Source organism: Acinonyx jubatus, chromosome D1 (genome assembly GCF_027475565.1).
Source record: "Acinonyx jubatus isolate Ajub_Pintada_27869175 chromosome D1, VMU_Ajub_asm_v1.0, whole genome shotgun sequence".
Taxonomy (NCBI): Eukaryota; Metazoa; Chordata; class Mammalia; order Carnivora; family Felidae; genus Acinonyx; species Acinonyx jubatus.
The window spans coordinates 98,693,952-98,709,069 of record NC_069390.1 but is presented as its reverse complement, the minus strand read 5'-3'; the positions used below and the strand labels follow the sequence as shown (position 1 = coordinate 98,709,069).

Here is a 15,118-nt window from a genome sequence, read left to right as displayed (position 1 = left end):
ATTTTATACACAAGAGAAATTCCTTTAAGGGGGAAAAAGAAATCAAGGAATCAGCTTTTTTTGGTGGTGGGAGGGGGATATTTCGTTTAGTTTAAGAGACCAGGGAAGGTCAGAATCAGAGGACGGGAGAGGATAATATTCATGGGATTGAAAACGTATTACAGAAGCAGTACGGTCCCCTTTTGTTGTCGGTGCCGCTATTATGTCACATATGGGACTGCTCCGTATGTATCTGCCACTTGATCTGACCGATCTTCTGACCCTCCCCTACTCTTAGCACTATATATTTATATACCACAACACTATCTCTGTGGAAGATGAAAGTTTAAAAACAAAAAGGCTGGACCTGGACCAGCATTACACTGGCATTTTCAATGAATGACTTATGAATTTTCCCCCAAAGCTTTAAAATACCTTAGCAGTTAGAATCACTGAACTCAGCTATTTTTAAGTGAGATAATAAACCAATCCTCCCCACTCTGTTATAGATAACACTACCCCAACCCGTCTCATAAAAACAAAAAACAAACAAACAAACAAAACCTCTCCCCAACACAGGATCTTTTCATCAAACTCAGTATTGAGTAGATATATAAAGGGAAAGGCTGTAATAAGATACTTAGTCTCTAAGACCTGCAAACAATATTCATTGGAATTCCTGAATACATTAAATACATACTATACATACATAGTCCTAATTCTAAATTCTATCAGAACAATGAAAGTCCAATCATTCAATCAGGTAAGTTTCCAACACTGACAGGTGAGCATTCTATACAAAATTTTGGTGTGCCTTTTATGGACCATGATGAATCAAAGTCCCCTTAAATACTCAACAGAAACTAAAGGCACCAAATGGAAATATAAATAACCTGCCTAAAGGGTAATGTACAAATATGTAACAGGAGTAGGGTACTCCCCAAGTTTGTGAAGAACCACTAATGAGTTCTTGGCACAAGGTGAACAAAATACGTGGCCATCGCCCTCTTGGAGCAGTCGGTCCTGCGGGGAGGCACACATAACACAATTACACATCTAACCATATAATTGTAAGCAAAGAACGAGGTTTAGCGGAAAATTCAGGGGCAAGTGGTAAATAATAGAGGCCTTCCTGAAGAAGAGTCTATCAAGAGTTCACAGAATCTCTCAATTTGATCCCCAAACCCCAATAAGTTACATGTGAACTACAATGTAAAGAAAACTGTAACCTATTTCACTATATAGGTATCCGGTATATTCCAACTTTTTGACTCACAAACTCCCTTCAAAGGAATATGTTATCTTAAAAACATCCCAGGAAAGGCATTTAAAAAATAATTTTCTCATTTTTGCATGATTTATGACAAAGAAAGAAGTTTAATCAAGATATTTTATTTTATATTAGTATATTATTAAAATTGGATTTAAAAGTTCATTCTAAGTAATATTTATATTTATAAAAAAAATCAACAAAAGGAAATGGTAACGGACTAAATGGGAGAAAATATTTCAAGTCATATATCTGATAATATATATGATATTTATCTAAAATAGATAAAGAACTCCTAGAACTTGAGTAAATCCAACAAAAAAAACAATAGAGTAAAAAAATGAGAAGATCTCAATAGACATTTTTCCAAAGAAGACATACAGATAGCCAACAGATGCTCAACATCACCAATCGTCAGGAAACTGCAAATCAAAACCACAATGAGAAATCACTTCACACTTGTTAGAATGGCTAGTAGCAAAAAGACAAGAAATAACAGGTGTTGGCGAGGATGTGGAGAAAAGGGAACCCCAGTACACTGCTGGGGGGAATGTAAATTGGTGCAGCCACCATGGAAAACAGTACGGAGGTTCCTCGAAAAATTAAAAACAGAAATACTATATGGTCCACAGCTAGTCCACTTCTGGGTATTTACCTGAAAAAAAATGCAAACATTAATTCAAACAGATATACACACCCTTGTGTTCACTGCAGCATTATTTTCAATAGCCAAGGAAATAACCTAACTGTCTTGTCAATGGATGAATAAAGAATATGTGTGTGTGTGTGTGTGTGTGTGTGTGTGTGTATGCATGTATGTATATGTATGCAGGGCATACACACACACACACACACACACACACACACACACACACACACAACGGAATATTACTCAGCCATAACAAAGAATGAAATCTTGCCATTCAAAACAAGATGGATGGACCTGGAAAGTATTGTGCTAAGTGAAGTAAGTCTCAGACAGAGAAAGACAAATATCTTATGATTTCACTTATATGTGGAATCTTAAAACAACCAACAACAAGCTCATAGATATAGAGAAGAGACTGGTGGTCACCAGAAGCAGGGGGGAGGGGGGTGGGGTTGCGTGAAATGGGTGACAGAGGTCAAAAGGTACAAACCTGCAGTTATAAAATAAATCATGAGGATATAATATACAGACAGCATGGTGACTATAGTAATACTGTACTGTATATTTGAAAGTTGCGACAAAGTAGATCTTAAAAGTCGTCATCGCAAGAAAAAAATTATTTTGTAACTATGTAAAGATGGACATTAGCTAGACTTATTGTGGGGATCATTTCACTATACATATAAATACTGAATCATTATGTTGTATACCTGAAACTAATATAATGTTCTATGTCAAGCATACCTCTATTTTTTTAAAAGTCACTATAACAAGAGAAATGTTTCCCATTTTAAAAGTGACTCACTATATTAATTTAAAATTGTTATCTCATATTTAGTCGGGAAGCCACATACATATTGAGATTATAATGTCTGAAACAGCCAAGAACTTTTCATGCCCTGGGATTTGAAATGCTTACATTTTGAACCTAAAGAACAAACCTGTCTGAGTCACTTTCATGTTTTGGTTGCAAGTGGTCAAATGGGTAAGCAAGTTTAGTACCTCCGTGCAAATAATACATTATGATAGTCTCTCTATATTGGGATAATCTCTATATTGGGATAGTCTCTCTTCCCAATAAAGCAAATTGGATATCGTGTTGTGCACGTGTATGTATATTTGCGTGTGTGTATCAAATTGTGGTTTTTGAGGTCCGACAAAGACCGTGATGCGCTGTAGAGAACAGTGATCAAATGAAGACCATTCGTTTGGTAAAGTTTGTCTCGAAGCACTGCTGAATTACTACTCTTATTTCCATTAACTGAATTTTGACATCCGTGTCCCTTATGCTTTGTATTGTCCAATGGTCCATTACAGAGGTAAATTTAATAAAATATGATAAAAAACTGCATCCTAGTCAAAACTACCATGGTAGCCAACGGCTTCACCTAAGCAGTAAAGGGACCGACTGAGTGCTAAGTGTGCTCATTTGCTCCCCTCTAGCAGGTAGACCTGCCTGATTTACCCTCAGAGGCTCTCAAACTATTCCATTGAAGGAGGGTGAGGAGGCCTAAATCATTACTTGATTTACGGACTTCTAATTATCCCCCAAATGATTTGCAAGTGCAAAAGTCTGTGTAAGAGGAATTTGTAGTTGGGGGAAGAAAATCTTTATTCTCAGGTTTCTTGAACTCGTGTATGTTTATATACCCCCAGGGATAACGCTGCAGTGTGCCAAGAGTTATGTGAAACCATAGGTTAATAAAACACATCTTCCTGGAATATTAATTTTTTCTATGTTAAATAAAGTTGAATAATTTTAATATTAAAACAAATGTTGTAGGACATTGAGGTGAAAACAAAACGTGCATGAATTTAAAATAAAGCATGTGATTTAAAAAGTGAACCATTCCAGGCTAGGTAGGTCATCAATCCCACACTTGACCCCCACCCTGTGTGAGTTCATTCCCCTCCATGTTAGGGAAACCACAGTGGGAGAATCTGGGAAGCAATGCTTCTGTACTGGTAGCATAGCTATTTGTGAGCTGGGCCCTGTAAACAGAAAACGTGCTTGATCTTAGCAGGACGCAGTCACTTTTCAAGATCAGTAAGACCTCACTTGTAACCTGGAACCATGACCAACAAAAATCTGTTCATTTGAATTTTCACTTCAGAATTTTTTCATACAAAATAAATCAACCGTGTGTGTCCCTAAAATGCCTTCCGAATGAGAGCATGTCAATTTTTCGTTTTTGTAAGCTCCAGTCTCAGGAACAGGAACCAGAAGAGATCATTTTTCAAACTGTATTCCCAAGGGTCAACATACATGAAAGTCGTTAGCACCTTCTAGTTGAGGGTCACACATCATTTCAGAGGGAGGGCAGACTCTGAGGCATTGCGACGCCCAGGTTCTATTGTGACGGGAATTCAGGAAAGTCACAGGGCCTCTCGAGGTCTCCAGTTATTACTCGGTAGCCAGGGAGGTGCACTGAGAGATTCCCTAAATAAAGGTGTTACGACCATGATACAAACTCTGTGACGGCTGTGGTGAAATGTCCAGAACGACTTTCCATGGGCTGTGAGACACCAACCACCACACTGGGGAAGGGTTCTCAGAAACCCGAGGCTCACAACCTGTGTTCCCTATGTGATTGTATCTCAGCAAATTCATACTTAAGGGGAAGAGTCAGTGGATTCATGGAGTGTTATAGTTTCTCACTTTTAAAAGATAAAACAGTCTAGATCTCAACCGCATTAAGGTCAAAAATTTCCACAGTACCTTAAATCCGTGCACTCTGGAAATTCTTTCCAAAACACTGGCTTTGCTGTAGTTGTGCTTCGCATCTCTGCTGTCTACTGACTGCCAACTAAAACAATAACACCCGAGTGGAAACTATCTCATGGAGACCATTCTAGGAGTCGACATTTCAAGAGAAAAGTTTCCAACTTCCTTAGGTTAAAAAAAAAAAAAAAAGTTTCCACAATTTTCAAAACATTCTCAAAACGTCTGAGTATTTCAAATAATTTTGCTTCAGGGAGTAAGCCAGCCACATTTAGGTCTTTTCTTAGGCAATTTCTTATACATATAGAAATTTCTCTACTTAATCTTTGGGGACAAGTATTCAAATTGCTTTCAAATAGCATTAAATATAAGACAACACCATTTTCCCTTGATAGCTTAATATACTCCGTCAATAGGAAATTTGATTTCTCCATTTCTACACACGTCTTTGACTGGAAGTCCCCTCTTCCTGGCCCAGATACGTGAGTCGTCAACCATCCACAGAAATTCTTCGTTTGCTCACTCTTGTATTTGGTGTGTGGTCTTCCTTTTCACGTCCACTGTCACCACCTCGGTACAGGATTTCACCATTTCATAGCCTCTTAACGGATCTTCCCGTTTGCTCTCCCTGTCCTTTCACCCTGCTCCCGCCTTTTTTTTCCTTATCCGTCCTGAATCTGACTTACTGAGCCTGGTGTTCAAACAGTTTGACAGTCTGGCCTCTCTCCCGCCTTCTCAGGCAGGACTCCCCTGCTTAAACCTTCCCTCCAGCCCATGCTCTACCTGTCTTGCAAACACGCCCCGCCCACTCTACTGCTGCCCGTACTTCTCCGGCTCCGCTTCCCACTGTAACCAAGTATGAGCCCCAATCCTCGGCACGAGCGTAAAGCTCCACATGGACTGGCCCCTGCCAGCTCTCTTATCCCGCCTCCTTCCACACCCCGCTTAGAGATCATCTCCAGCCACATCAGCTTTTCTCCTACGCTGTCAAACTTGAATTCACCTCTCTGGGGCCTTTGCACTGCTCTTCCTTCTGCTTGGAAGGCTCGGACTATCCTGGTTAAAAGCATTCTCTCTCGCACAAAGTCATTCTAGCACACTGTTGATTTCATCATTTTCACAGTCCTTATGAGGGCTTATTTGTTTATGTGTTCACTGCCTACCCCCCCGCCTCCGCCAGCAGAATGTTAGTTCCAAGGGACTACTCTATACAGCTACTCTGCAGCTGTATCCCCAGGGCGCAGATCAGGGCCTGCACATAGCAGGTGCTTTATTAACGTCTGCTGACTGACTAATCCTACTAGAATTCTCTCCTCTACACCTACACTTAAAGAGTTCTATTCATCCTTTACACTCACCTCAAATGTTATATCCTCAATAGGACATTTATGTCCTTGTCACCAGTCTAAAGTTCAGGTCAACAAAGTTTTGAGTACCTCCTATAGGACAGGCATACGCTAGTCCACGGGGGGCTGGTGAGGGGGGAGCAATACACAGGATGTGGTTACAGTCCCTGTGGCACTGAGAGTCTAATGGAACTTTACAAACTAAAGTGGTTTCTTCATCCTCTGAACTTCTGTGGTAATTAGACTGTACAATTAATGGGATAATGAATCATGGCGTGCCTTGTGACATCGCTTCTATTGTATCAGACTATAATTTGGTAGCTGGTGAACACACTGTCACTCAGCAATGCAGGCCATAGGCTGAGAGAGGTGTTGTGCTCCCCCCGCCCCATTTAATTGGCTCCTCTGTGGATCCTCACGTGTCCGAGACACGAGAAGTGGAAGGTCAGAGGCCAAGAATCCCATTCTTTCCCAGTGCTAGACCCTCTACATGAAAGACATTTGCATGAGTGCTCTTTACAAGAAATTCAAAATTTTGGAAAGTTAAAGGTATATCTTTTGGAGACTCTAATGTTTTCTAAATAAGCTGTATTTGCGTGCCAAATATGACAAAATTAAATAATACATGTGAAAATGCTTTGTAAAGTGCTGTATACATACATACACATATAACATGGTACACATGTACACATATACATGAAACACACATATATAAATGTAATTTGGGTTTATTTAACTTTCCAGAGGTCTAAGCATTTGCTGCCCATGACACCTGAACAAAGAACCTTTAACAATAGGTATGTGTTCAGAGGACCACTACACATTTGTAGTTCTACACTTGGTAACTTTGCCTTTCAGAAATAAAATTCTTTGTTCTGAAAACCACCAATGTTTATTCTGGATTGCTAATTACAGAAACATCTTTTAAATAATTCTATACAAGACAGGTTTGCTACTGTCATTAAGAAGAATTTTTTAATTCTAAAACCCCAGAAGGAGGAGCACCTGGGTGGCTCAGTCGGTTGAGCGGCCAACTCCTGATGTTGGCTCAGGTCATGATCTCGCACTGAGCATGGAGCCTGCTTGGGATTCTCTCCCTCTCTTCTGCCCCTCCCCCACTTGGGTTTCTCTCTGTCTCTCCCTCTCTCAAAATAAAATAAACTTAAAAAAAAAAAAAAAAGATTCTCTCTTTCCCTCGGCCTCTCACCCCCACTCACATGCGCTCTGAAGATTTTTTTAATTAATTAAAGAAAATAATCCTATTTAGAATTGATTTCATTACTTCTCCGATCTTAACCTGTCACAATCACCCAATCTATCTCTCCAAAATTCGTCATGCTGTAGTAAGCTTCAACTAGAAGCGTCTCTCCCACTGGCCCACTAACAGCAGAGACGACCTAGCAGAGGAGAAGCGGAATTTCTACTAATTGCTGTATAAGAAAGGGAGTTCAAGCAATGATTGAGAAACTGAGGACAATAGTCCCCCTTATCCACAGGGGATACAAGACCCCCCAGTGCACGCCTGAAACTGTGGATAGCACTGAACCCTATATGCTATGTTCTTCCCTATACACACATACCTATGATAGAGTTTAATTGATGAATCAGGCACAGTAAGAGAGCAACAATCACTAACGATAAAATAGGACAATTATAACAATATACTGTACTAAAAGTTATGTGATTTGGTCTCTCTCAAAATATCCTCTGGTACTGCACTCACCCTTCCTCTTCTCATGATGATATGAGATGATAAAATGCCTATGTGACGAGACGAAGTGAGGTGAATGGCGTGAAGTGAAGCGAGGCATCGTGACATAGTGCTGGGCTGCTACCGACCTTCTGACCATACCTGACATATAAGGAAGACCATCTGCTTCTGGACCACAGGTGACCGTGGGTAAGTGCAACCAGAGAAGTCAAAACCGTGGATGGGGAGGCAAGCGACTATGTAATGATGGCATGACGAGCAAAGACAACGTTAGATACTGTAGCAGGGCACAAAACTAGTGGAGCTCAGCATTCTGGGCGAAACAAATAATAAAAATGCAGACTCTGGTTAAATAAACTTGAAACTCTCACCGTATGTGTCAACACAGAGAGCACACGGCTGGCTGCCAGCATTCCTAGGAGTCTGTAATTATACACCAGCAGGTAGAGACTCTGATGGTGACTACACGGATTTGTTGGAACTATTAACAAAGAAAAGCATTTAAAAATCTTCCTACCCAAGTATTTGTCCGTGGAGTTTCTAATTTCAGTTATCACTGACCCCTGCTTTTACACTCGGTTTCTCAAACAAAAACAAAGAGCCATACTAATCTCCCGTAACTAAATCAAAATAGTTCTAAAGTCAAAATCAAGAACCAAGGAAGCATAAAAATTCTTCAACCTCTGTTCAGTGAAGGTAGAATACAACTGGAGAAGAAAAAGAGGGCCTTCCTTTAGCTCACTACCCAAACCAATGATCCAAAAAACACTACCATCCCATCTGTGGCAGGCTAAATAAAACCCCTCAAAAGCCAGCCACATCCTACTCTGCTGAATCTGTGAGTGTGCTACCTACGGCAAAAAGGGGCCTCCGCTGATGTGAACAGGTGATGGGGAGATCGTCCTGGGTTATCCAGGAGGGCTCACTGTAACCACAAGGGTCCTGTTCAGAGGAAGCAGGGGATCGGGGCAGGAGTGGGAGATGTGACAATGGGAGCACGAGTGCTGTGGGGAAACTTCCAGAACCAAAGGGCACAGGGACCTCTAGAAGCTAAAAAAAGCAAGGAGATGGACTCTCCAGAGACGCCAGATGAAATCAGTCCTACCAACGCCATAATTTTAGTCCCGTAAGACTCATTTCAGGTGCTCATTTCAGCAGCACACAGACTAAAAGTGGAACGATACGGAGAAGACTAGCACAGCCTCTGCACAAGGATGATAGACGCAAATTCGTGAAGCGTGCCATGTGTTCTCATGAGCACCGAGTAATGTACAGAATTGTTGAATCACGGCAGGGCACACCTGAAACTAAATATACACTGTATATGAACTAGCCTGGAATTAAGGGGCGCCTGTGTGGCTCAGTCGGTTAAGTGTCTCACTCTGGCTCAGGTCATGATTTCACGTTTCGTGAGTTTGAGCCCCACGTCGGGCTCACTGCTGTCAGCACAGAGCCCACTTTGGGTCCTCTGTCTCCCCCCGCCCCTCTGCCCCTCTGCTTGCGTGCTCTCTTTCTCTCAAATAAATAAATACATACATACATACATACATACATACATTAAAAAAAAACTATACTGAAATTAAAATTAAAAAATGGAGTAACGTTTTTAAAAAAGAAAAAAAGACTCATTTCCAATTTCTGACCTCTAGAACTGTAAGATAATAAATTTACATTGTTTCAAGCCACTGTGTTTGTGGTCATTTATTACAGCAACAATAGGAAACTAACACAACATTTTATTATACTTCTAAGGATTGTGACGCTTAGTAGATGTTGTTACCATTAATTTAATTGAAGCTCCAGTGAAAAATTACAAAAGAGGGTTTGAAGTTGCCAGGGCTTTCCATACTACCCACTTCTGTGGGAACTGCTAGAGTCTAGAGAGCTTTGGAGAACAGAAAACAGACATAAGGACAAAGGAAAAATGCAATTTTGCAGAAGATAAAGAAAGCATCTCTTTCTTGTCTACTACGTACTGGGCAAATGCAGGACTCCAAGAGCTTACAACCACGTGAAAGTACTAACCAACCGTGCATCTATCAGCATAACATAGCTAAATAAAAAGTTAGGTGACATTCCAAGGATGTGGAAGTAGAGCCTGGAAAGAGGACAGACTCATCTACACAAAACAGTCTGTAGAGTCACCAACCTGAAAGGGTACAAGGCAGGTACTTTAACCTGTAATAGAACACTGTCTCAACTCTCCACTCCCACCCTTTTAAGGAGGGAAGTCTCTAGAACTGCTTTTTACTTTGGCTTCCAGGGCAATTACATTCTAGCTGTACCATTTTGTATATGAAACACCCCCCCCACCCCGCCACCTCCCTTTTGACCCGTGAGATGAGGGACACCCAATGCAATACTGAAAACCGTCAGGAAAAAAAAAAACTGGTTTCTACTCATGTTTGTAGTTTCTGTCTAGACTGCAGCCACTTTCTTTTATCAATAGGTGGTGAGCTTGTATTGGCTAGGCAAATGCTGATCGTTCATTAAAACAGAAGTAGGAGCAGATCGAGGCAGTGAAAAGTACTTTTTAGGCACCTTCAGATGAACAGATGAGTGAAATGTGAGCACACAAAGAGACTGACTGCCTTTAAACCAACAGAAGATCTGTTTTTCCTAAGTTATCATAAAACTGCAGTCTGCACACTAAGCATGCTCTATACCAGCAGTGCCATAAATCCACCTTGAATCTTCAAGTAAAGCTGATGGAGTATACAAGTTTAGCACTTGTTCTCACTGCTTTATTCTACACTTTATTCCTTACTATTCAAAAACGACTGTCAACCAAAATAAGAGAATTTTAAGTGTACTTTTTTTTTAATGTTTATTTATTTTTGAAGGAGAGAGAGAGAGAGAGAGAGAGAGAGAGTGTGTGTGTGGGTGTGTGAGTGGGAGAGGAGCAGAGAGAGAGGGAGACACAGAATCCAAAGCAAGCTCCAGGCTCTGAGCTGTCAGCACAGAGCCCGATGCGGGGCTCGAACCCATGAACCGTGAGATCATGACCTGAGCCAAAGTTGGACACTTAACTGACTGAGTCACCCGGGTGCCCCAATGTGTATTTATTTTTAAGAGAGAGAGACAGAGTGCAAGCGGGGGAGGGGCAAAGAGAGAGATTGGGAGACACAGAATCCAAAGCAGGCTCCAGGCTCCGAGTTGTCAGCACAGAGCCCGATGTGGGGCTCAGACTCACAAGCCAAGAGACCATGACCTGAGCTGAAGTCGGACGCTTAACCGACTGAGCCACCCCGGCGCCCCCAAAATAAGAGAACTTTAAACATCACTCTTTTCCTTCTTGTTCCCCGGCCTAGTTCCATCTAATACTGCATGAAAAATAACATAAATGTATTTTTAGAGCTTATCAATTTTCAAGCCCTCCCCAACACACAAATCTTGTATTTTCACATTACTTCTTTCTGAATAGATGGAAATAGACAATCCCTGGCTTAAGAACCTTGAAGGAAAAGTTCTTTTGTTCCTATTTCACATCCTCAACACACTTCTCACCTGCTATTTTAATATTCAGATTGGCATCCAGAAGCAAATTTTCAGCTTTTAGATCACGATGAACAATATTCCGACAGTGACAAAAATAGACAGCTGCCACAATCTGTTTGAACTTCCGACGGGCCTCCTTCTCTGCCATTCTGCCATGGGCCACCAGGTGGTCTGTGGTGAAAAAGAGCACAGTCAGTTCTCATTTTGCACCCTGGTATCATTTCAAAAGGTAGACTCCAGGAGGGATGCAAGGGGGCCTACCAGATGAACAGTTGAAGAAGTGAAACAAACAAATGGCAACATTTGTGGCTCTAGTTTGTATCTATAAAAACCCATCGGCAAGCAGTATCCAAACCGTTTTAAGTATACATAACTATGCATAAGAATACATATGCTCTACTGTAAGAAGGAAAAAAAAAAAGTTCTGAGGCTTTTAATGGTATTTTTGGAAAATCGTAACATTCAACACCTCCTTTTTCTTATCTCCATTGCAAAAGATTACATACACACAGCAAACATATACATAAAGATAAGAATCAGCAGTATTTCCTGTGCTAACGCGTGACTCAAAAAGCAGAATCACGATAATCAATCATTTGGGGGAAGAGTAGACAGAAGTTAGTCACTGCTAAGGGGGAAAACAGCTTTATATAGGAGCCCATCAATGCTAATATCTCTTCCACTTTCTCAAAGTTTTATAGTTTAACATAAAAATGTACTTATTTGGTGACTATACTCTGGAATGCATCATACTGGAATATGTCGGTATCTTTCCGTCTGCATTTATTGTGCTTTTCAAGTATTTTTTAAAACGCTGTTAGTTTTTACAGACAACATCACCTGAAAATAAAGGAGGCTTTTACCACCTCAGTGAAATTATTTCATTGGCTATGTGGCTAACTAAGGTATAGCAAAAGATTTTACATGTGATAAACTTTGTAATACTATAAATCAAACTATCTTCTATATTTAAAAATGAACTGGTTGACCCATAGCCAATACCATGAATTACTAATTACCAGTACCAATACCAATTAGTACCAGTACTAATTACCAGTACCAGAAAAGTAAGTACTTTTTTTCTAATAGTGGCAGGTTTATTCTGAACCAGTGAATCCTCAACCCATTTCTTCATCTAACAACATACCCAGATCATAACAGCTTATGAGATTAGAAACACTGGCAAGACAGCTTGCTCTACCTAAAATCTCCAATAGTCTCATTGGCACTATCCTTAAACTAACCAATCTAGGTGGGAGAAGGACACATTTGCCATCGTAAGCATCCTGAGATACTGGGAAAGTAAAAAATCAGACAATATAAACAAGTGTATTATTGTCTGCTCATCAATGGTAGTAGTTTCAGTCTTCGTACCCAACTGTCTTTGGCACCATCTTGATCACCCACAGGACCAGTCGGATAGATCTTTTCTTCATCACAAAGAGGAAGTCTGAGATAAAACATACGCCCTCGTAGTGCTTACCAAGATGGAGGGCTTAGGACAAGGAATGGGGTAGAGCGTGAAGAAGGGAAGCCAAATGACAATCCATCCACAGAGCAGACTTTCAAATAATTCAAAGAGCATTCTGACCACAAAGAGCACAAAATATTGGAGATCAAATACTACAGTAATTTTAAGAACAGCGTCTTAGGGACGCCTGGGTGGCTCAGTCGGTTGAGCAGCCGACTTCAGCTCAGGTCACGATCTCGCGGTCCGTGAGTTCGAGCCCCACGTCGGGCTCTGTGCTGACAGATCGGAGCCTGGAGCCTGTTTCGGATTCTGTGTCTCCCTCTCTCTAACCCTCCCCCATTCATGCTCTGTCTCTCTCTGTCTCAAAAATAAATAAACGTTAAAAAAAAAAAAAAAAGAACAGCATCTTAGAGGATCACTTAAATTATTAAGAAAGACCCTTCAATGGAATTATCGTAATTGTTAGTATTATCAAGTGGCTCCTACACCAGTTCTTTGAAGCATTTTCCTCAAAAAGCAATCACTTTTTATAGCCAAGATGACCAAGGTAGTAGAAAACAAGAAAGAAAACAGGAAGCCTTTAGCTTAGAGGGTTAAGGTCTAGACCACCACTTTCTCCAGGAGTTCAGAGGTAGTGATAAACGAGTGTGCACTCTGGTGTATTCACACTTCAGGTGAGATCTGTCAAATGAACTTGAAACAACACAAAGTCCCTAACTAGGGAGAGTCACTTAATATAAGCTGTTAAAGAACTGGACATCCATCACATGTGAAACGCTAGGTTTTATTTTAAGACGCCCTTCTCTAACAGTACCTGCTCCTCTGACCCCCTGTTCCTCTTAACCCAAGGCCTAATTATTCTAATAATATGTTTTAGCTGCTAAACTTTGTCTAATTAAAGGGCTTTGAAGAGACAGCTATTCTTGAGAAACATAAAAATAAACCCTTATGAAGGTTTACCATCAGAAGCTCATTTGGCCAAGCCACCCATTAATTAAAATGCCCAAGAGACATTCGTCTGGCAGTAAATACTAATTACCAGAACACATCAAAGAGCTTCTTAAATACAACAGAATGATTAATTTCGTGATTTCCAAAATAAGTGATTTTCTTTTATTAAAAAAAAAAAAGACTCTTTATATTTGCTAAGTACTTTGTTTTCCTAAAACGATTGGAAAGTTCTCAAAATTGCTACACAGGCCAGGAGCTGGTGGAATGCAGCCTAGTCCTATTTTATCTCCACAATGACACGCTGGTTGTCCTTGGACAAATCAGTTATGCTGCCAATATCCCCACCTCTTGATCTGCTGAACGGAAATAAACCCTGTTACATGCTATGGCCAAAGAAAGGATAGCGTGTTTGGGAATAAACTGGTACTATGATTAAGAGTCACCATATATGATATAACTCTAACTTCCAAGGACATTTAAAAAGCTGTTTTTAAGAAGGTCCACTCAGTACCATACAAAGAATATTTAAGCATTTGCTTCTTCGGGGGGCGGGGGGGGGCGGGATTCTGCAGAGCTTAAAGGCATTGATATACATCAATCGTCACTGTTACGTGTTTCTGGTTAAAAGGTATTTTTGACAGCAGGCTGGATGAAAGAGCTTCAACTATATAGTATTTTCCCAAAGACACCTACGGTATCCCTACAGCTACGAATACAAAGATCAACAAATCACTTTCTACAGTGCAGGCTGCGAGCATCGGATGTTTTTTTTTTTCTAGCTGCTGTGTCTGACGTTCAGGTTTTCTCAGCTTTGGGAGCACTGGGCTCTTCCGCCATCCAGGATCATCTTAACGGCTCTATACCGTTCAGACTCCAGCCTCCGCTTTCATTTTGGCCCATCTTGCTGCCACCACCACGGCCACCCCCCCTCCCATCCCTGTTAGTCTGCTTTCAGAGCAAAGCCACGGGAGCTGGTGGGTGTGCCAGGAAGCCAGCAGCCTGCCGTGGTTTCCAGCCCCTGCTGAAACCGCCTCTCGCTGCCAGGGGGCAAATGGCTGCTTCACGTCGGCGTGTGCCCTACAGGCAGGCAGTGAAAATGCTGCAAGCTCACGTGTGATGTTTAACTTCCAGCAAAGAAACCCAGAGCCGCGGCCCAGCCTGGACTTGCCACAAAGTCACAGCATTTGAATGAATACTGGGGTGACCTCAGAATGCAAAAGAAACCATGTGGCTCCCGAACCACTCGGTATTCAAAGTAAAACACATTCTGAATTGTGTGGGGATAAGCCCCAGGGGCAAGGAGCGCTAAGGAATCGTTCTGCTTCTTCCAGGCGGTTCAGGGAGCTACTTCTCCTAAACACTGGGCGACACACAACCTCACCCTCAGTCCCCAACTCCCCACACGACAGCCACGCCCCTGGCTCCCCGGCCCCCCGCCCCGAGCCGGGCCACGCTCCAGCCCTGCCACACCGTGGGTCCTTCGCTGACAATTCGCTACTTGTCTACTCAGCTGCCACTCCA

General features: G+C 41.4%; 1 protein-coding gene and 1 non-coding gene across 10 annotated transcripts in view; one reads left to right on the top strand and one right to left on the bottom strand.

Annotated features, from left to right (window-relative positions):
- SIK3 (SIK family kinase 3) overlaps positions 1 to 15,118 on the bottom strand; it is a 244,593-nt gene that overhangs the window by 66,709 nt on the left and 162,766 nt on the right. For all 9 annotated transcript variants that reach the window (XM_027036591.2, XM_053204065.1, XM_053204067.1 and 6 more), the window contains exon 4: positions 11,185 to 11,346. In XM_027036591.2, coding sequence (XP_026892392.1) covers positions 11,185 to 11,346 — 162 coding nt within the window. The remainder of the gene's footprint in view (positions 1 to 11,184; positions 11,347 to 15,118) is intronic.
- Positions 8,820 to 8,928, top strand: LOC113593277 (U6 spliceosomal RNA). Its single transcript, XR_003413367.1, has one exon. It is a non-coding gene; the product is annotated as a U6 spliceosomal RNA (small nuclear RNA).